The sequence below is a fragment of the Danio rerio genome, chromosome 4, assembly GCF_052040795.2.
Source record: "Danio rerio strain M-AB ecotype USA chromosome 4, GRCz13ab, whole genome shotgun sequence".
NCBI classification, from domain to species: domain Eukaryota; kingdom Metazoa; phylum Chordata; class Actinopteri; order Cypriniformes; family Danionidae; genus Danio; species Danio rerio.
The window spans coordinates 71,059,291-71,079,910 of NC_141024.2; the positions used below are offsets into that span (position 1 = coordinate 71,059,291).

Sequence of the window (20,620 nt, forward strand, 5' to 3'; positions counted from 1 at the left end):
GTTTTATATTAAAAAAAAAACGCGTCTGCACTGATTAATTGGAGAAGCGTATCTAAGATGTCTGTCAGTTTTTTCACAAAGACTATTAAATAACGAAGAGAAAACTGCTGACCTGCTGGTTAAAAAGATACTACAACGTTAAATAGCAGCCTACAAACGAGAACTAACTAGCCAGGTTGGGAGCAAGCCAAAACTAGCTTAAACCAGGCTGGTCAAGCTGATTTTAGCTGGTCATTTTTCAGCCTGACCAGCTAAGACCAAGCTGGAAATGGCTGGAAAAAAGCATGGAAGTGGCCAAAACCCCTCTAAAACCAGGCTGGTCCACCAGCCAACCAGCTTAGGCTGGTTCAAGCTGTTTTTTTCAGCAGGGTGGACAAAACATTTTTCAAAATAAAAAGATTTTGCGTCTCAAATTTCTGCAGAGACTCACAAATATACATATATGAGCTTTGCCAAACATACTTTCTGTAGTAAAACGTCTCATACGCACATATTTTGCATGAGTTTCTCTCACTGAGTTTATAACAGTCTGCACATCCTTAAAAGGTAAGTGTTTCATATGAAACTGAACTTCACAGCTGTTAAACAGCTTGTATGAAGCGAATCCATCTGTAAATGTAAGAAATAATTTCTATTTTGAATATAGACATGATCAGGTTGTACATAAAAGATTGAATAAGTCGTTCAAGACTAGCGCTGCATGGTATTGGAACAAATTGCGATATTTTGTTTTTCAGCGATATGGAATATACTCCACTAGATAGATTGAATAACTCTTTTTGTGGATAATTTATTATTTCAGAATGATTTTATAGGGATGATTTATATCTGCATAAATTAATAAATGTAATTTTAATACACATTAGGCATTGGACAATAGCCGTTTTCAAGGTATACCGTGGTTTGGAAAAATCAAGGTTTTAAAACCGCCAAAATGTTCTGAAATAGCGTTCCTAAGCTAAGTGTAAGATTTCTTTATACATTTTTTTTTTTTTTTTAGGACAACAGTATCTTCAGCTGACAAAAATATGCAAACATGCCATTTTAAATTGTAAAGAAGTGTTTTTAATATAAATGAAGACAGAAGTGATTCATTTTCATTATTTAGCCTGACGTGTTTACTGCTTCAAAATATTATAAATGTTTCTCAAAATAAAATATATTGTTTTCCAAGGGGAAAAAGTAGTTTTTTACCCAGACTTTTAAAAAGATTATGTTTTAGAGCAGTGATCACAATACCGTGATATTTTTATCCAAGGTTATCATACCGTCAGAATCTTATTTTTATTTGATGTTTGACGTAATCTCAACTGAAACATGGAGAGAAAACAGTAGCTCTGCCCCTTTAAAAAAGTCAATATATTTAGTTTTTATCAAAGCCTTAATAGGCACAAATGTTCAGAATGATCATGAAAATGTGTGTGAATGGATCAAGTAGCAGGCTGAGCACACTGTAAACCACCTGAAATGTTGTTTTGGTTATTCTAAAATGCTTTAACCATTATAGTATTAGTGTTATTATATTATTAATGACCTCCAAGGCCCTGTTTACACAAATGGGATTTAGTTTGAAAACGCATACATTTTGCTATGGTTACACCATCTGTCCACACTACGCCGGAGTTTTCGAGCGACGAAAACAAAGGATTAGCTGTTTTCATTCTGAAACGCTGCTGCTCCGTCTCAGTGTGGATGGGGAAAAACGGAGACATCTGAAAACGGAGACGGGGCTGCTGAGATTCGCTACCTGATTGGGGCTTTTGTGTCATTACGTATCCTTCCCTTATTTATCAAGCCCCTATCACATGACTATAACACATGGCTTTAACACTACCAGAAGACAGCAGACCAGCCTTCACTGTAAACAACAACACAGACACAACTGGGAGCGTTGTTTGCACTATTGTCTATTTTAGGCTCCATTGTGCAGTTATTCATTTGTTACGTTTAGTAAAAACTCGACTTCGTCGTCCGTCCACAAAAATACCTCTCTTGCTTTCTTTGCCATCGCGTTTAATTTACAACCAGCGTTTGTTGACTAAAAATAGCCAAATGCCGAGCGAGACGCATTCTTCCTGTTTATACTAGAACGCACGTGCCCAGAGTGCGCGAATGGTCACGTGATATACGTTTTTGGTGGCGTAGTGTGGACGGAGATATGTTCAGAGACGCTAGGTAAAACGCTAGTATGGACGCGGATCGTTTTTGATCTAAAACGCCATTTTAAAACTAAAATGCACTAGTGTAAACGGGGCCTCACGCCTTCCTTGCATGTCGGCATTGTCTTCCAAGGTGCAAGTCATTTATTAAATAAAAGATTCGCGCAGCTTCTTCAAATGCAGCAAATGTTTTTAATGTTGATATTTGGCGCCAGATAATCAGGAAGAGTCTATTTTGTTCACTTTGACTCATTAAATGGAAACGCTACTTTATTTGCGTATCTTTCATGTAATAATCCAGTTTTACGCATAAATTAAATTTGCTTCTTTGGATGGAAACACAGCTACTGACAATTCACGTTTAGAAGATATAAATCAGATATAAACATGTAAAGCTTGAAGTTTGTCACTTCCACTCAAATGAATCAACCGTTTTATTCACATCACCTCAGTTTCTCCTCAAATCTTCCCAAAATCAAATCTTTATCAAATCAAATGCTCTCTAGTATATGACATGCCCTTTTCAAGATGCTTATCATTTGCTTTTCGTTTGATTTGCTTGAGCTCAACCACTCTCACTGGCAGAGCAGTGATGAAACAAAAGGGCTAGGCAATATGGAGTTCATACTCTGGTATATTTTGAGTAAGGCATGCTAAACCTCTTATATCCCTGTATATTCTTGTGTACAATGCTCAGTTAAATTCAAAGTCAAATGCATTATGTAATTATTATAAAATATTAGACGTATATAGAGCTGCAAAACTGCTTTTCTTGGTTTGAAACAATGATTGAGATGGTTCCAATGTTTTTGGAGAGAGAGAAAAGAGCAAACCCTTCAAGAAAAAATGTTCTTGGCACATTTTCAACTAATTAAATTAATAACACTTCATTACGGAATGCTAGAAGCAGTATGTAATATTTAAAATTAATGAAACGTGTTGCATGAAGCCCCTTAACTCCTCCATAAAGGCAATTGTTCACGGTGTGAGTAGCCTACGCGTCGACGCATAGCCCTACGCCATGCTCGTCAGCGTCGCTGACGTGCACCTCTTAAACAATGTAACTACACATCGCAACGACGCGTAGCGCAAGCTCTGTGATTGGTCGGCTTGGTAGCGCTGACGAGTCTGGGCGGGACCGAGAGCCGCCTGAGCGGCGCGAGCCCGATGTAGCGATTCTTTACAAGTTTGGAGTCCCGTGAAGGAGCTCCGGATGGAAAGTTTTGTTTTGTGATTACCTCAGTTAAAGTTGTTGCACGTCCGCCGGTTCCTGCCTCAAAATGAGCGAGTTTGAGCCACTTGTACATCCTGGAAGTGTTCAGGAAAAGCAATAAAGCAGCGAAGAAACTCGACACAGAGGAACATTTACACCTCACTGCCAACTAGCATTTCGGAAGTGTTAATGCAGACCAACAGAGACAGCGCGCAGAAGTATAAATGCACAGCTACGTGCGTTGCATGCGCCGTTGGTTACGCCGGTCACTTGACGCAGGAGTATAAACCAGGCTGGAGTAACACTGGTTTGGTTAAGGTCTCAATTCATGCTATCTACTTCGGGCTTATTACCTGCCTATCAATAAGATATTAGCTATTCAATAATAGTTATAAAGTATCGTCTTATTCTGCATCCATAATCCAACCCATAACCTAAACCCAACGTCTACTTTACTAACTATTAATGAACAGCTAACTTAAGGCTGATCGGCGTGCATGTATACTTCCGCATGCTGTTTGTGAAGCTCTGCAGTAACACTTCTGAAATGCTAGCTGGCAGTAGGTTATGAAGTTTCTCTGTGTCAAGTTTCTTAGCTGGTGTTTTGTTTTTTCTGAACTCTACCTTATTGTATAAGTAGCTAAAACTTGCTCGTTCTGAGGTGGGAACCAGCCGATGTGCAACAACTTTAATCATAAGGTAAACACAAAACAACAGTGTCCATCTAGAGCTCCTTCACGGGACTTGTAAACACTAGCTGCATCGGGTTCGCGCAGCTCTCAGCACCGCCCACACTCGTCAGCGCTACCAAGTCGACCGATCACAGAGCTTTCTCAACCACATTCCTGGAGGACAACCAGCTCTTTCCATGGCTGCGTCCGAAACCGCATACTTCCATACTGTACAGCACGCGAAAATCAGTACGCGAGCCGAGTAGTATGTCCGAATTCATAAAATTCGAAAATCAGTATGCAAGAAGTACCCGGCTGACTTACTACTTCCGGCGAGATTCTGAATTGCGCACGCTGCGCTTTCCCATGATGCTCCGTGAGCGAACTCATGAATGGGAGTGAAGCGACGCAACTGACGCAGATGTAGGTTACATGACCATTACAAAATGGCGGATGTAGTAGTGTCCGAATTCCATTCATACTGCTCACATTCATACTGTATAGAACGTACACTTCTAACGGCCGAGTAGTACGTTTAAATTCAAATGCAGTACCTACTAGGTAGTAGGCGGTTTCGTAATGGGTGTGACAGGCAAAGGAGACACCCAAAACATGCAGTGTTGGTGGTCCTCCATGAACGTGGTTGCGAAACACGAATGTTTTTTTAAAAAAATAGCAACTCTAAAGACGGTTGTTTATGCTTCGCTATTCAGCTAGTTTGCCCTTCTGATTGGTCAGCATCAGATGGGTTCATCTTAAATTTAAACTGACAGATCCCAAACTTTTTTGACACATTTTAAAATGATCAGGAGCTCGTAAGCCGCTTGTACACGGTACAAGTCATGAACATATAAGCGTTAAAAACTGCTGCTAATTAGAACTGGGCGATAAAATTATATATAGACGATAGAGGTGTAAACCTACAACAGTCTCACGGTTCGGTTAGGGTTATCATGCCATCGATTCGGCACAATTCAATATCACACGATGCATTGTCAATGCTTTCCTTACACCATTATATTTTACATCACAGCACAAGAATTCTTGTATTAAAATGTATAAATGTATTTATATGTTATTAGGGACCGAGAAAAATGGCGTTTATTAAAGCGGAGAGTGAAGACGTAGAGATTCAAGAAACATTCAACCATGAAGATCTGGAGGAACAAACAGGTTGGTTTTCACGTTGACCTCATATTATCACTATTCATATAATTTTTTGGAGAGAATAACATCAATTTTAAAAATAATTTTGATAAACGATCAAATATAAATTTTAAATATTTTATATACCATCCATATCACATGTCTTTAGACTGTGGGAAATGTTTTTGACAGTTTATGGAATGTAATAGGTTTAAGAAGCTCTTAGGGTACAGTTTTCCTAACCTTATAATTTGGGATGCCCATTTCGGTTAATTTTGTTGCTCGTTAACCGAATATTAATCGTTAACAGATTAATATTAAAACATTATTTAATTTTAAAAAAAATGACGTACCTATTTTGTGTGACATGAAATATTGCATTTAAAAATACTGATTTATTTTAACATGCGAACAGCATACAGAGCATAACAGAGCATCTTCACACACCTGCAGTGTTTTCAGCAGATAGAAAAAACCCAGCACTAAACAAAAAGAATAAAAAAAATAGGCCTGCGATTAGATATTTTTCACTTAAATGACAAATTTAGTAGTGATGGGTCGTTCATGAATTATTCGTTCAATCTTCAATATGACTCGGGAACTACGAGTCCTCTCAGGGAGTGATTCGTTCATCCGCGCGTGCGCACATTTGTGCAGGTGGTATCGTTAATTTCAAGTCTTCATCACATTGGCAGAAGTCAATCATACGCGTTTAGAGCCAGAAAAAGAATTAAACCGTTCACCTCTCAAGTCCTCTATCGGGTCTGAGTCACTCGTTCCTCACGGGCCAATCATGTGCGTTTAGAGCCGGAAAAAGAATTGAACCGCTCGTCTCTCGACTCCTCGGGTTTGAATCATTCTGTCACGTAAACAACGAACGATCATGGCTCCTATTGGCTAAGACTGTGCATTGATTAAGATTATATGTGACTGTCAGTGTAACGTGAATGAACCCCTGACATTTGAAGACATGAAGAGGTGAGCTGAGCAAAGAAACAACAATACCTATAGACAAAAGAGCAGGTAAACATTGAAGTATTATTTTCTCCTTCTTATATTCTACTTATGACTTATTTGTCATGTGATCAACCTTTTGGGCTAGTTGTAGATGTGTTTGGAAGCAATTCGTAACATTTTCATAATATTTTGGCAAATTGAACCAAATGAACGAAATGACTCGATGTTCAACTTGATGAACGAGACTCAAAGATCCGAGTCAGTAAAATGATCCGAACTTCCCATCACTAAAATGTAGATTACAAACGAAAACACTGACTGAATCCTTTTTAAGAACCGGCATGGGCTGTTTGTCCGATCATGTTTTTTTTTTCCGCCAAATAAAAATAGGCTACCTCACATAGATCACTCCATGGAAAATATCCATTTAATTAATGCTCCGCTGTTAGTATTATATCACAAAACCTCTGTCAACATTTTTATGATAAGTCGCGCTGCGTGTAATGAAAGACGATGACTATTAAGGCTCACGTGTTGACTTTTAGTATAGGCTACTACAGCATTGAACACTTTTGTTGTTCACATATGATATTGCATTAATTATACATTTTTTATAAGCTGTAATGTTTTTTTTAAATTATTAATTAGTTTTTGTGCAGTCTACAAAAAAAATACACCACAATATCAATCATTTACACTTTTTTTTTAAACAACTAAGAGTAAACGAGAACCTCAGTCCCCCATCCCACGCCCAAGGGGGAGAATTAAAATTAACATTAGCACCTACAAGAATTGTCAAAGCAACTGAATAAATATACATAAAATATAAATAACACACACATCCATTAATACAATGAGCAGAGATCTTTCTTAACAGAAAAAAAATCTTATAAATCAGCGAAGAGGCGTGTTTTATTCCTGACTAAATTAATTAGAGGATCCCAGTTTTTATAAAATCTTTCAGTGGAACCTCTAAGTGTAAACTTTGTTTTTGATATATAAAAAAGACATAAAAAATTCTAACCAATAGACAGTGGAGGGAGGTTTAGGACAGTTTTTCTCAACTAGTGGGTCGCGGGAACATTTTCAATGGGTGTGTGTGGTATGGTGTAATTTTGACTTATTTAGGTTATACCGGACTTTTATTTTGAAATGCGTACCCAACAACCCTACTGTTTGACATGTGAAATTTAATTTCATTATAGCAACAAATATGTCGAAGCGCAAGTACGAGCCTGAGTATGTAAAGTATGGATGTATATATTGACGACAAAAAAGACTTAAAGCCTCAGTGTGTCATATGTTGTGAGGTGCTCTCATAAAAGCTAAATTAAAACAACATTTAGAAACCCGAAAACCTATTTTTATTAACGCAGGGCTCGAAATTGCGACCATTTTGGTCGCATATGCGCCCGAAATTTTATCTATGCGACCTTAAAATATATTTGGGAGCATTTCTGCGAGTGCTTAAAATTGTTATGTGCGACCAGTTTTTACTGTAAAATTATCACCACATGCGCGGATTCGGGAGACATTCACGCAGAATGCATCTCTGCACTTGCAACGCGAAACGCAGCGCTCGGGAATGGTTTAAAACAGTTGTCATGTGAACTTGCTGCAGTAAACAAATCCAAGTCCGTAATGCTTGCCCCGCCTTCACGCTCTTCTTATTGGGCCACCACTGCTCTAGCACTGAACACGAATGATTGGTTAATATCAGCTGTCAATCACTCAGCGAGTGCCTTCTGGCTTGGGATGACAGAGAGAGCTACTACCGCGAAAAATTGTAAAGCGCTGAAGAGGAGAATGAAGATAACGCTGGCAGATTTTGTTTTAGAAACCATGACATCTAAAGTTATAAATACTGAAACATCTTAGTAGTGATCATGTGCTAAATGTTAATCCACTATCTACACTTTTCCAAGAGTAGAAGACTTCCATTGGCTTCAAGTCCGCTATTAAAAGTCTGTGGGATTGAGTTTTCAGGTAACTGTTTGCCACATCTAGCACGAGAGTTTCTGTTTAATCCTTCATATAATCGCCAGATGCTGTCCGCCATGCAAGGGACAGCTATATGTCAAATTGAACACCACCTACACTATCGCGAACGGGCTTGCATTGAGTAAACTAATATCGCTACTCATAAAAATAAATCGGTATTGCTATTAACATGTATGCATATAATAAGCTACAATATGTGTCAAAAGCATTAGAGCAATATCAGACAGCACTTGTGAGAACAGCACAGTTATCGTTAACAGATTCATTTAAGTGTGTGCAGGGCCGGTGAGCGCTCCGTGTATCTTTTGCTCACTCAGTTCTGTTATAAAAATATATTTTCTTGTGATAACGGGATTTCGTTGAGAAATTTTCCTCACGCTTGCATTTATATATATATATATATATATAATTTTTTTGCTTGTTAGTTTGATTAGTGTTGCTTTCAAATACAATAAATATGTTTGTATAAAACTTGTAGTACCGGTGCTCATAATTGGTGGGTGCGACTAAATTTTGGCTGATGCGCCTAAATTTTTAAAGTTAGGACCACCGGTGCTACCAAGGCAAAAAGGTTTCAAGCCCTGTAACGGTATTTATCGTTTTCCATTCGTAATATTTCTATAATTTGATCCATTTTGTTAAATGACAGCAATAAAATATTGTTTAATTGTAAGTCTTGGTGAATTTCTTATGATGTATCTGTCACTACTTGTGTATGTTAACAAATAAATACAAATAAAGTATAATTCCTAAAATTGTATTATAGTTCCTAAAAATTTGGGTCGCGGCTTGATGACCATGTAAAAATATGGGTCCCATGGCCAAACCAGTTGAGAATCCCTGGTTTAGAAGACTTCCAGTGTAATATAATCCATCTTCGGGCTATCAGTGACGCAAAGGCTAGAACATTAGCATTCTTAAATGAAAGGTTGTCCAACAAAGCCGACACTCCAAAGATAGCAATCAAGGGGCATGGTTCAAGAGAAATGTTGAAAATTGTAGATAAAGTATCAACGAACACCTATTACAATAAATATCCACGCCGGTGAATAGCTCACTTAATTTAACATTCGTTAGATGAATTCTATGGAGAACCTTAAATTGAATCAGACTCAGTCTGGCACAGGAAGAAGAGGAACTAACTCTCTCGGCAGCCATTTCCCACCATTCCTGATCCAAACCAAGTCCAAGTTTTTTCTCCCATTGATGCTTAAACTTAGAAAGTATAGGGAGGAATCATATTTCATAAGCTTGATATAGAGTTGTCGTTCTGAATTAAGCACCTCTCGTATAAAGAAGGCTCTGACAGGTTAGGGAATGAGAGACAATAGCGGACAAAATTACGCACTTGAAAGAAACTAAACAAATTAGACTGTGGAATATAAATTTTTTCTACAAGGTCAGAAAAACTAGCAAACACTGCCTCAATAAATAAATCAGAAAAAAATTAAGGAGGCCTCTGTTTTCCCATAAAACCTATAAGCTGTAAAATGAAAGCCTCAGTTTGGTGGGAAGTTATCATTATGCAAAAATCAAGAAAAACTTTAGATTTGTTTGATTGGTTGATTATGTAGGCTATTTAAAAATGTGTATTATATAAGAACTGTTAATAACTGTAATTTTCCAAATGGAAAAAGGTTGGTTTGTTGGTTGTAGCCATGGGCGTAAATCCCGTAATGTCCCCTCCCATCCGAGGGTTGTCCCCCCCCCCTCCAAAAAATAAAATAAAATATAAAAAAAACTCTCAATTGTGAAAAATAAATGTGAATATAGCTAACATATTTGTCTAAGAAGAAAGAAAACCGCATTTATAATTGAAAATGCATTTAGAAACAGTTGAGTTCCCCCTCCCCTACCTTAGAGTGGTTCGGTCCACTGAATGCTTTCCCTCATTCGGCCACTCAAACACACACATACACGTCAGGTGTATTTTATTCACCTTAAATAAAGCGATTCTCCTCGATGTAGTTAATACAGACTCGTTCAGAAATTAGTTGAGGTAAAAACAGCTTTTTACCCATGTAATTATCCATGAATCTGCTGTATTAGCAATTAAAACTACTTATCTAGTTAACGTTAGCTTGTTGCTAACGCTAAAGCCGTTTCCTTTGTGACGACTTGGCATAATGTTAACTTAACATTAACGACCACAATTAGCATAATATTTAGTTGTGTATTTGCTAAATGAGCACTGTGCTACACTGAGCACACTGTATTTTTTTGTATAATCAGTGTCTATTCTGTTTCAAGTGACTCAATTAATTTGAAATTAAAATGTTGACCTTTTTTTAATTCTTTGTTTTTATTGTTGTGATTATTTTTGCATTCTTTATGTAAAGCACTTTGAATTGCCATTGTGTATAACATGTGCTGCAGTATAAATAAACGTGCCTGGCAGTGTCATGTATTGGATAAAATGACAGAAAAAACAGACATAAGATAATTGTTCAGTGCAGCTAAACGGCGAGTACAAAAAGTTCACATATTAAGCAATTTGGCTTTCAGAATGAGTGCTTATGAAAATACTAATGTCACAATATCAATCGCAGGCAAAGGAGAAAGTAGTGATTGAGGAACAGGCAGGGCAGGGTCAGTCAGATGTACAGTGTCAGGTAAGGGTGTTGTGGTTTATTGAAGGGATAATGACAATTCTTTTGGGGTGAACAATTTTTAAAATGTTTTTGGAGTTGTGGCCGTTTAGCAGATTTCACTGGCTCACTGATTTACAATATGATCTGTCATTTTAACGTTTTTAAAGTTAGTTATTATGAGTATGGAAAATGTCTTTCTGCATTTATTCTGCTTCAGAAGTCAGTCAGTTGACTGTAAACAACACAACAAACAATGCAATAAATAGTTTTGATTATAAAATTTGCTTTGTCATTGAACCTGAGAAAAACTCCATGCTATTATAATAATAATGATGATGAAACCATTTAACTGTGTGGACATATCTTTAATAGTACAATTCGGCTGTATTATTTGTGTCCCCTTCAAAAAAGTGCTCGAAAGAAATGTAATAGTTATTGTTCCCCCCTACTGTTAAATCAGATTTACGCCCCTGGTTGTAGCCTACACTAAATCATCAAGAGCCTATTTGTTGAGTTTAGGACGCGGCTCCAGGCGATCATCATCAGCTCTGGTTTGTCAACACAACTGTGTCCAGAAATATTCTTCTTTCATTTTGCTTCTTTGGCAAAATACACCTGTACGCACGTGTTGCAAGTGTTACAGTTCCGCGAGTTAACAAATATGTGTTGCACATCAGGGGCCGATCACAGCGAACGCACTTTTCTATACCAAAAACGCGAGGCGCTTGTCATGTTGACAAGAAAATAAGAAGCGAGGTGCTCTTTTGTATGTAGGAAACGACTGAATCAGCTGAGCCATATTGTGCGCGAGTGTTGCTGTCAGTGTTGTTATTATTGTACGTTTTTTTTAATAGCATTATTATTTTCAAGATTTGTAGAGTAATACAGCACTAGATGACTTGAAACAGCGACCACTAGTCTCTCCTCCATCATTAAAAGCTTGCCGTAGTCGTCTTGACAACACAAACACTGCTGTCACCTCAAATGAAACCCCGCCTCTGCTTTCATTTGATTGAAGAAGGAAAAAGTACGCGACTGAGGTAACACGCTTTTTCCGCTCGAGCGCGTAAAACACTCACGGCCGTTAGTAAACCATTCAAAAGATGTACCTCTCAGTACGCCAAACTTTAAAACTCTATCAAATAATATTTTTTAATCGTTTAACTGATACTATTAATCGGTTACAAACGCACCCTTTCGGTTAACGGGTAATCGGTTATTCAGAGTATACTTAGGGAAATGTCAGTTAAGGGGATTTATGCAACAAGATTCACTGGTTTTAAGGAGATTACTCCCAGCCACGGATCCTGACAAACCACAGACCAAAGTACAGTCACCTTCGAATTCTAGCCGTGTAATTCTGGATAAGCTGCCAATCAATTTAGTCTCGATTAAATATATGATTAAATGCAGTCGACCCTCACCAAACTATGTAATGTACATCCTGCCTCGCTGCCCATAGTATGCTGCTTGCAAGCACATCTTGCCTCCCTTGACAAAGTATGATACTCATGCTACTCGCCAAGACAGAGGATGTCAGAAAACCCTCAGTACATCATAGCCAGTTATGTATTGTTACTAAACCAATACCAGATCATCCTAGTCTGCACAGTGAAGCACCAAAACAATGATTCAGTGATTTAGGTCAGGGGTTCTCAAACTCGGTCCTGGAGGGCCAGTGTCTTGCAGGTTTTAGCTCCAGCTTGCCTCAACACACCTTCTAGAAAGAAATGTTTCTAGAAAGCCTAGCACAAGGGTCTCAAACTCAATTTCTGGATGGCCGCAGCTCTGCAGAGTTTAGCTCCAACTAGACATCTGCACGGGACTGGATTTTGAATCCTACTCCCGCCAGGTTTTATTCCGCACCTGACCGCTCCCGCCATACATTCAGTCTTTGTTCACCTGCTGCATGACTCGCCTCGTTTTCTACCCGACCGTTCCTGCTAAATTTAGATCTGGGTTCCAAAATCTCACATTAAAATTGGGCACTGCCAAAAGAGAGAGATAACCGATAACAGTGGAGGTTGTGCAAGGATTGTAGGCTAGTTTTGGTTCCCCCTTTGGGATGAGACATGAATGCTGCGTGATGTGCGGTGAGGTTTGTGGCTGGTGAGGCACTGACTCTTTCAAAGTCAGATTCACAAACATATATTTGACAACTACTGATTGTGTTTCATAAATCCTAATATCAGCATTATTTCTATATATAGAGCAGGTACATATTGGCTCAAGGAAGAATATAAAATGTATAGCAATTAAATTCCAAAAAACAATATGCTGTATGCTATCTTGGAAGTGCGATGTTGTTAGTCCACCCGCTCCCGTTCAAATTACACTTGAGTGCTACTTTGTTTTATTGGGAAATTTAGAACAAGATCTCTGGTCTGGTCCTGCGGTACAGCAACGGAAATGCAGACCACTAGCTCGAACCACCTCCGACTCAGACCTGCTTAACAGTCTGTAGTACACCTTGATTAGTTGGATCAGCTGTGTTTGATAAGGGTTGGAGCTTCCGCCCTTCAGGAATTGAGTTTGAGACCTATGACCTAGCTTGATTAGCTAGCTCAGGTGTGTCTGATCGTGGTGGGAGCTAAAATCTGCATGACCTCCAGGACCAAGATTAAGAAACTCTGGTCTAGGTAGAGTTGCACATACACAGGTCACTTTACTGCTGGGTTGCTGGTTTTGATGCTCTAAATCAGGGGTCACCAATTTCGGTCCTGGATGGCCGGTGTTCCTGCATGGTTTAGCTCCAATTTGCCTCAACACACCTACCTGGATGTTTCAAGTGTACCGAGTAAGACCTTGATTACCTTGTTCAGGTGTGTTTGATTAGGGTTGGAGCTAAAACCTGCAGTACACCGGCCCTCCAGGAACAAGTTTGGTGACCCCTGCTCTAAATATTTGTTGCTATTAGCCAATAATTCAGCCTAATCTTTAACTGTCTTTTTGCTTTAGATCTGTTGTTACCAAAAAAGGAGAATCAAGATCTGAGTAAATCGAAGATTGAAAATCTGGACAGAAATCATTTCAAAACTGGAAAGAGATCTTTTAGATGCCCACAACCCGAAAAGTCTTCCTCACAAACAACAAGCAAATGTTACGAGTGTGAAAAAGTTTTCCAATCTAGAAAAAATTTCAAAGAGCACATGCAAACGCACTTTACAGATGGCTGTTTTCCATGCCAGCTGTGTGGAAGGAGATGCATAAACTGGAGAGCGTTTAAGGATCACATGCTAGTTCACACTGTAGAAAAACCTTTCAGCTGCCAACAGTGTCCAAAGACCTTTGTTCGAAAGGATAAACTCAAAATCCACATGACAGTTCACACCGGAGAGAAACCGTTCAGCTGCGAACATTGTCCAAAGACTTTTGCTCGAAAAGATAATCTCAGAAGCCACATGAAGGTTCACACTGAAGAGAAACCGTTCACATGCCAAGAGTGCGGAAAAAGTTTCGCTCAAAAAGCATACCTCAGAACGCACATAAGAGTTCACACCGGAGAGAAGCCTTTCACCTGCCAAGAGTGTGGAAAGAGCTTCGTTCAACAAGGGGTCCTTAAAGCCCACATGAAGACTCACACTGGAGAGAAGCCTTACATTTGCCATGAGTGCGGAAAGGTTTTTTCTCACTCTTTAAACCTTAATACCCACATGAGAGTTCACACCGGAGAGAAGCCTTTCGCCTGCCAAGAGTGTGGAAAGAGCTTCGTTCAACAGGGGCTCCTTAAAGTCCACATGAGGACTCACACTGGAGAGAAGCCTTACACTTGCCAACAGTGCGGAAAGGTTTTTTCTCACTCTTTAAACCTCAACATCCACATGAGAGTTCACACTGGAGAAAAGCCTTTTACGTGTAAACCCTGTGGAAAGAGTTTCAGCCAAATAGGGACCCTCAAGCTCCACATGAGAACTCACACTGGAGAAAAACCCTTCAGCTGCCAGCAGTGCGGAAAGAGTTTCAGAGTAAAAATGAACCTTAAAAATCACATGAAAGTTCACACCGGAGAAAAACTTTTCACCTGCCAGCAGTGCGGAGTGAGTTTCAGAGTTAAAAAGACCCTTTCTTCCCACATGAAGGTTCATGCATCAGAGTGAGAAGAGTTTGACTTGTCAAATATGAAATGACATTTGCAAATTCATTCTTTCAGCAGCTGTGGTAAGAGGATTAAAAGCGAGCTTTTTAGAGTGCCCTCACTAATATCTGTCCTTTTTACTACCCATTGTAAGTATCCAGTTGTGTTCTGTTGGATTTCACTGTTAAAGAGTCCCAAGTATAGGTGCAGTCCCAAGCGCGCACCTTCCGCTGGGGGAATTCAAGTATTGTCTTATTGTGGTGGCACAAGTGGGACCAAGAACCAGTCAGAGAGAGCCCATATGAAGTCAACTTTTTATATATGTAAGTGAAGTTTATTTCCTAACTAATTTTGAGAGGATCACGTGCTTATGATTGACCACAGCTGGTCCCACATTAGCTAACACATGATTCACCAATCGGATGATTCCTAAGTCACTATAAATAACCAAAGTTTCTTACCTCTGTTATCTTTGTCTTAAAGAACCCACCCTTTTCTAGATGGGCGACACGGCGGCCCAGTGATTAGCACTGTTGCCTTAAAGCAAGAACGTCGCTTGTTCTCCCTGTGCTTGCATGGGTTCCCTGGTTTCCTCCCACAGTCCAAAAACATGCGACATAAGTAATTGAACATACCAAAGTGGCACCATAGTCGAGCTCTTGTGCTGTTCACACCAGACGCAGTACACGTGGATAAATTGCGCAATTCAGTGAACAATAGATGCGGATTTGCGTGATGGGCAGGGCTTCTGTCTGCCCGGTGACTGTAGCTTCATTGCTAAATGGCTAACATGGATTTATTGAGAAAATAACAGTGTTTATGTGCTTTAGGAAGGCTGAAAAACAGCGTCAATCCATTTGGAGCCGTGTCTGAGTCCATTAGAACCTTTCAGAGGTGCACCCAGCTCTGTGAGGTCAGAAACTCCTCCAGAAATTGAACCTGGACGATGGAAACTTTCAGCAGTGCCTCCGACTGAGCCGAGCCCAGTTTGATCAACTGTTGTCTGGTGTCGGCAAGAGCATTTCCCCCCGGGACGCCATAAGCACGCCCCTACAAGAGAAAGTCCACTGAAGTTCAGATTTTCAAACTTGAGCTATTCGCACGAAACGCTAAAACTAGCGCCGCTCCATTTGCACCACCTCGTTCACACATTTTGCGTCGCACGATGTCTATTTGCGTCTCATGCTTGACACGTCTGGTGTAAATGCAGCATTAGTAAGCCGTATATCTCCTATATATAGCCATCCCTATATTAGCCAGAAGTAAGTCAAGGGGTTCATCAAGATCTACCTGAGCTCAAGGTAGATCAGGGCTCTCTCCTGGGACAGCATGAAAAGTTTTATATTTCTTGTTGTATTTTGTAAAATGTTTAGTTTGTTTTGATACTAGAGTGTACAGCAGAGGTAAAAAAAAAGTGCATCTTCAGTTATGAAGCTATCAAAGTAAGATGCCGTTTTAGGAATTAATTTCTCTTGGCTTATAGCCATTGTTAGCTATAGATGTTTTCGTAGCTTGACTGAAGTGTATAAATGAGTTTTCCTTCGAAATAATCTTAATCTAAAACATTCTATATGGTTCTATATAATCTAAAACTCAATATGGTTGTCAAAATACATTTTCATGATGACTCGGACTGACTAATGTACTGAGAATATGTCCTCCATTTGTACTGTGTCACAGTAGTGTGCTATAGTGTAGTCGAGACGCAAGTGTGAGTAATTAAAATGCTCCAACTGCCTAACGATTTTGACATTGTGCTACTTTGATTAACGTGATTTCATCAGTGTTCATTTTGACAGCGACTTTAAACTTTGTTTTGGTCGTGGTCTTTTAGTCTACTAAATCCGTTGTAGACTATGTCTAGGTTTACCAGACTAAATTTTATAGGAATGTGGTCGACCAAATCTACTCTAGATTTACTTAATTAAAATGAATAATGACAACGATTTGAAGCACAAGCTAAAGTTTAAGATTTTTTTTTTAGACCCCATGTCCAAACTCGGTCCTGCAAAATTTAGTTCCAACCCCAATCATACACTGCTTTCTAGAAACTTCCTTGCAGGTGTGTTGAGGCAAGTTGGAGCTAAAATCTGCAGGACACCGGACCTTCAGGACTGAGTTTGGACACCCCTGCCCTAGAGAGATGAAATGAGTTCATTTCTCCGGAAGAAGTCTTACATTTGGCTAAAATGTTTGTGGGTCTACCTTCAGAATTCTGGGATTAAAGTAAACATGTAGGACTAATCCAGGGGGGTCCAAACTTGGTCCTGGAGGGTTGGTGTTCTGCAGATTTTAGCTCTAACTTGCTTCCACACACCTCCAAGGATGTTTCCAGAAAGCCTAGTACAGGGGTGCTTAGATTTGGTCATGGAGGGCCAGTGTCCTGCAAAATTTAGTTCCAACCCCAATCATATACTGGACTAGCTAACCAAGCTCTTACAAGGCTTTCTAGAAACAGTGTTCAGGCAAGTTGGAGCTAAAATCTGCAGGACACCGGCCCTCCAGGACCGAGTTTGGACAAGGATGTTTTAGTAAGCCTAGTACAGGGGTGCCCAAACTCGGTCCTAGAGGGCCGGTGTCCTGCAGAGATTAGCTCCAACCCCAATCAGACACACCTGGGATAGCTAATCAAGCTTACTTAATCTTACTAGGCTTTCTAGAAACATTCTTGCAGGTGTGTCGAGCCAAGGAACTAAAATATGCAAGACACCGGCCCTCTAGGACCGAGTTTGGATAACCCTGGCCTAGTAAGAGCTTGATTAGCCAGTCCACGCATGTCTGATAGGGGTTGGAACTAAACTTTGCGAGACACCAGCCCTCCAGGACCAAGTTTGGACATCCATGGACTAATCAAAGGCGTTCTTCCTGATTCACTGCCAAATCTGTTTACAGGCCAAAGAGAAATCAGTATCGTCTGAATTGAGAGGTTGTAAATTGCATTAAGTCCTTGTTAAATGCGTCGCTCTTGGCAGGATTCATCATACCATGTAATGAATTACCTGTGAAAGCCTCAATATTTCCTCTGTAATACCTTGCCTGTTTAATGTAGGGCTTTAAAATTAGCTCAATGGCTCAAAGATGTGACGCATGTAGGTGAGAGCAGAAAGTGAACCCTTTTCTTATACACTACCCGACAGAGCAACAAATATTAAAATGCAAAGTTTAGTTCCAACCCTAGTCAGACACACCTTGACTAGCTAATCAAGCTCTTTCTAGAAACATCCGTGCAGGTGTGTTGAGACAAGTTGGAGTTAAAATCTGCAGGACACCGGCCCTCCAGGACCTAGTTTGGACACCCCTAGTCCAAGCAAAGTCAGACCTTACTGTCCTGATAAAATCTTTACAAGTTTATTCAAGTTTGAGTACATTTTCTTTATTTCCTGTAGTTTATAAATCACATCTTGTTGTTTTCGTAAAGTACAGCGAGTTGTTTTTGTGCAAAATTTACAAAACACTTCAAATTTACTTAACAATGGAGAATGGAAAATATATACATACATGCTAAAAAAAAAAGTATGATACAAAAAGGAGACGCATATTGTTACACGCTTAATAATGCTTCAGTGTGTGGTACTCCTCAAAGCACGGGACAACACACAAGGGAGTGTTGCACTGCAAGCACATGTATTTAGTCAGGCGTCTCCGCTTGTCCTTGCGTGTCCCAGAAAGGCAGACCTTGCAGTGTCGTCTGGTCCGGCTGCCCTGGGAAGCGGTCTGAGGTACTAAAGATGGGAAGTGCCTGTCGGTAAGGCGCAGAGGAGTCTCTAAAGCAGGACAGCCCGCTGTAGAGGGACATCGAGATGTGCTGTACTCCTCCAGCAGACCTCTCATTACGTTCACCTTGATTTGGATGGAGGTGGTTTCTTTCCCTATTGAAGGTAGAGCACATTAATCGGGAGGATGAGGACATTACAGTAGTCTTAGTGATTAGGATATTTATGTAGAGTTGTGAATTACAGCTTGGTTTTAATGAACTGATGGTTCTTTTTTGATCTTGTTATTCTTTTAAGGCAGGGGTCACCAATCCTGGTCCTGGAGGGCCGGTGTCCCTGCAGGGTTTAGCTCCATCTTGCCTCAACACACCTGCCTGGATGTTTCAAGTATACCCAGTAAGACCTTGATTAGCTTGTTCAGGTGTGTTTGATTAGGGTTGGAGCTAAAATCTGCAGGACACCGGCCCTCCAGGAACAAGTTTGGTGACCACTGTTTTAAGGAATTCAGGTAGTTCCTGTGTTCAATCAATTAATCTTTATTTCTCTAGCGCAGGGGTGGCCAACCGTGTTCCTGGAGAGCCACCTTCCTGCAGATTTCAGTTGCTACCCATATCAAACACACCTGAACCAATTAATTAGGACCTGAACACCACGTGATAATTACAGGCAGGTGAGTTTGATAAGGGTTGCAACTGAAATCTGCAGGAAGGTGGCTCTCCAGGAACAGGGTTTGCCCCTGCTCTAGCGCTACTACAATGTAGATAGTGTCAAAGCAGCTTAACATAGAAGTTCTAGTCAACTGAATCTGTGTCAGTCCAGTTTTCAAAGTTTAGTTGAGTGTGGTTTAATTTTCAAAGCTGAAAGTCCAAACACTGAAGCGCAAATCCAAAACACGCCAACTGATTGCATAATTATAAGAGACCAATGGAAGCTCAAAGGTGTTTCGGAGCCAAAATAATCTCGCCCAAAATGTTTGCTTGGGTGGGTTGTTTTGAATCGTCCAAACGAACTAAAAGAGAACTATTAAATAATACTACCTAGTATTGGACAGATATAGGAGGTCATTCCACGTTCTGTTTGACGCGTTCTAACGCCCCATTCACACAGGGCTTCAGCGTCAACGCTTGACTGAAGGCGTGTCTGAAGTTGGGGCTAACGCGATTGTCGTAGTGTCAGCCAATGTAATTCAGTCAACAATAGGCCAGTCTAGCTCAGGGGTGGCCAACCCTGTTCTTGGAGGGCCACCTTCCTGCAGATTTCAGTTGCTACCCATATCAAACACACCTGAACCAATTAATTAGGACCTGAAAACCACGTGATAATTACAGGCAGGTGTGTTTGATATGGGTTGCAACTGAAATCTGCAGGAAGGTGGCTCTCCAGGAACAGGGTTTGCCAACCCCGGTCTAGCTGGTGTATTTGCATACAGCAATCTGATTGGCTGACGCTTCCTTCGACGCTTGAAAAGTTGACCTAGTCCCAACTTCTGCACCAAGCAACATCTCTGAAGCGGCGCTGACGGATCCACAATGCAATTCGGCAACGCCTGACGTCACCCATTCAAAGTGAATGGAAAGTGTTGACGCTGACGCCCCGTATTAATAGGGCATTAGGCCTTTAGCGTCCGAGAATCATCTCATATAATCTCAGAGACTCAAATACAGTGACTCAAAGTGATGGAGATAACCAACCTGTTTGTTCCTCAGGATCCTCTTGTTTGACGAGGAACGTTTCTTCAATCTTCACGTCTTCTTCTTTAATAAACTCCATCTTTATAGTCGCTTCAGCAGGAGCTTTTCCGTTTGAGAATGCTTTAAATGCTAGATAACAACAAAAACAACACACATTTTTTTTTTTAAAAGTTATAGATTTTGCTGTATTTGACTAAACTCAGAGGTGTCCAAACTTGGTCCTGGAGGGCCGGTGTCCTGCTGAGTTTAGCTTCAACTTGCTTCAACACACCTGCCTAGAAGTTTCTAGTATATCTAGTACAGGGGTGCTCAACCCTGGTCCTGGAGATCTACCTTCCTGCAGATTTCAGTTGCAACCCTTATCAAACACACCTGCCTGTAATTATCCAGTCCTGTTCAAGTC

The 20,620-nt window shown here is 40.1% G+C and overlaps 1 protein-coding gene and 1 long non-coding RNA gene across 2 annotated transcripts in view; one reads left to right on the forward strand and one right to left on the reverse strand.

Moving 5' to 3' along the window:
- Positions 1-16,554, forward strand: part of si:cabz01071912.2 — a 35,386-nt gene extending 18,832 nt beyond the window's left edge. The window contains 4 exon segments of the mRNA XM_088650317.1: positions 4,864-4,876; positions 13,035-13,040; positions 13,927-14,081; positions 14,136-16,554. Coding sequence (XP_088506443.1) covers positions 4,864-4,876; positions 13,035-13,040; positions 13,927-14,081; positions 14,136-14,865 — 904 coding nt within the window. The 3' untranslated portion in view covers positions 14,866-16,554.
- Positions 16,555-18,160: 1,606 nt separating this feature from the next.
- LOC148682396 (uncharacterized) lies at positions 18,161-20,342 on the reverse strand. The gene is made up of 2 exons (XR_015943031.1): positions 20,111-20,342; positions 18,161-19,613 (listed from the first exon to the last, which is right to left on the reverse strand). It is a non-coding gene; the product is annotated as an uncharacterized LOC148682396 (long non-coding RNA).
- Positions 20,343-20,620: the final 278 nt, after the last annotated feature.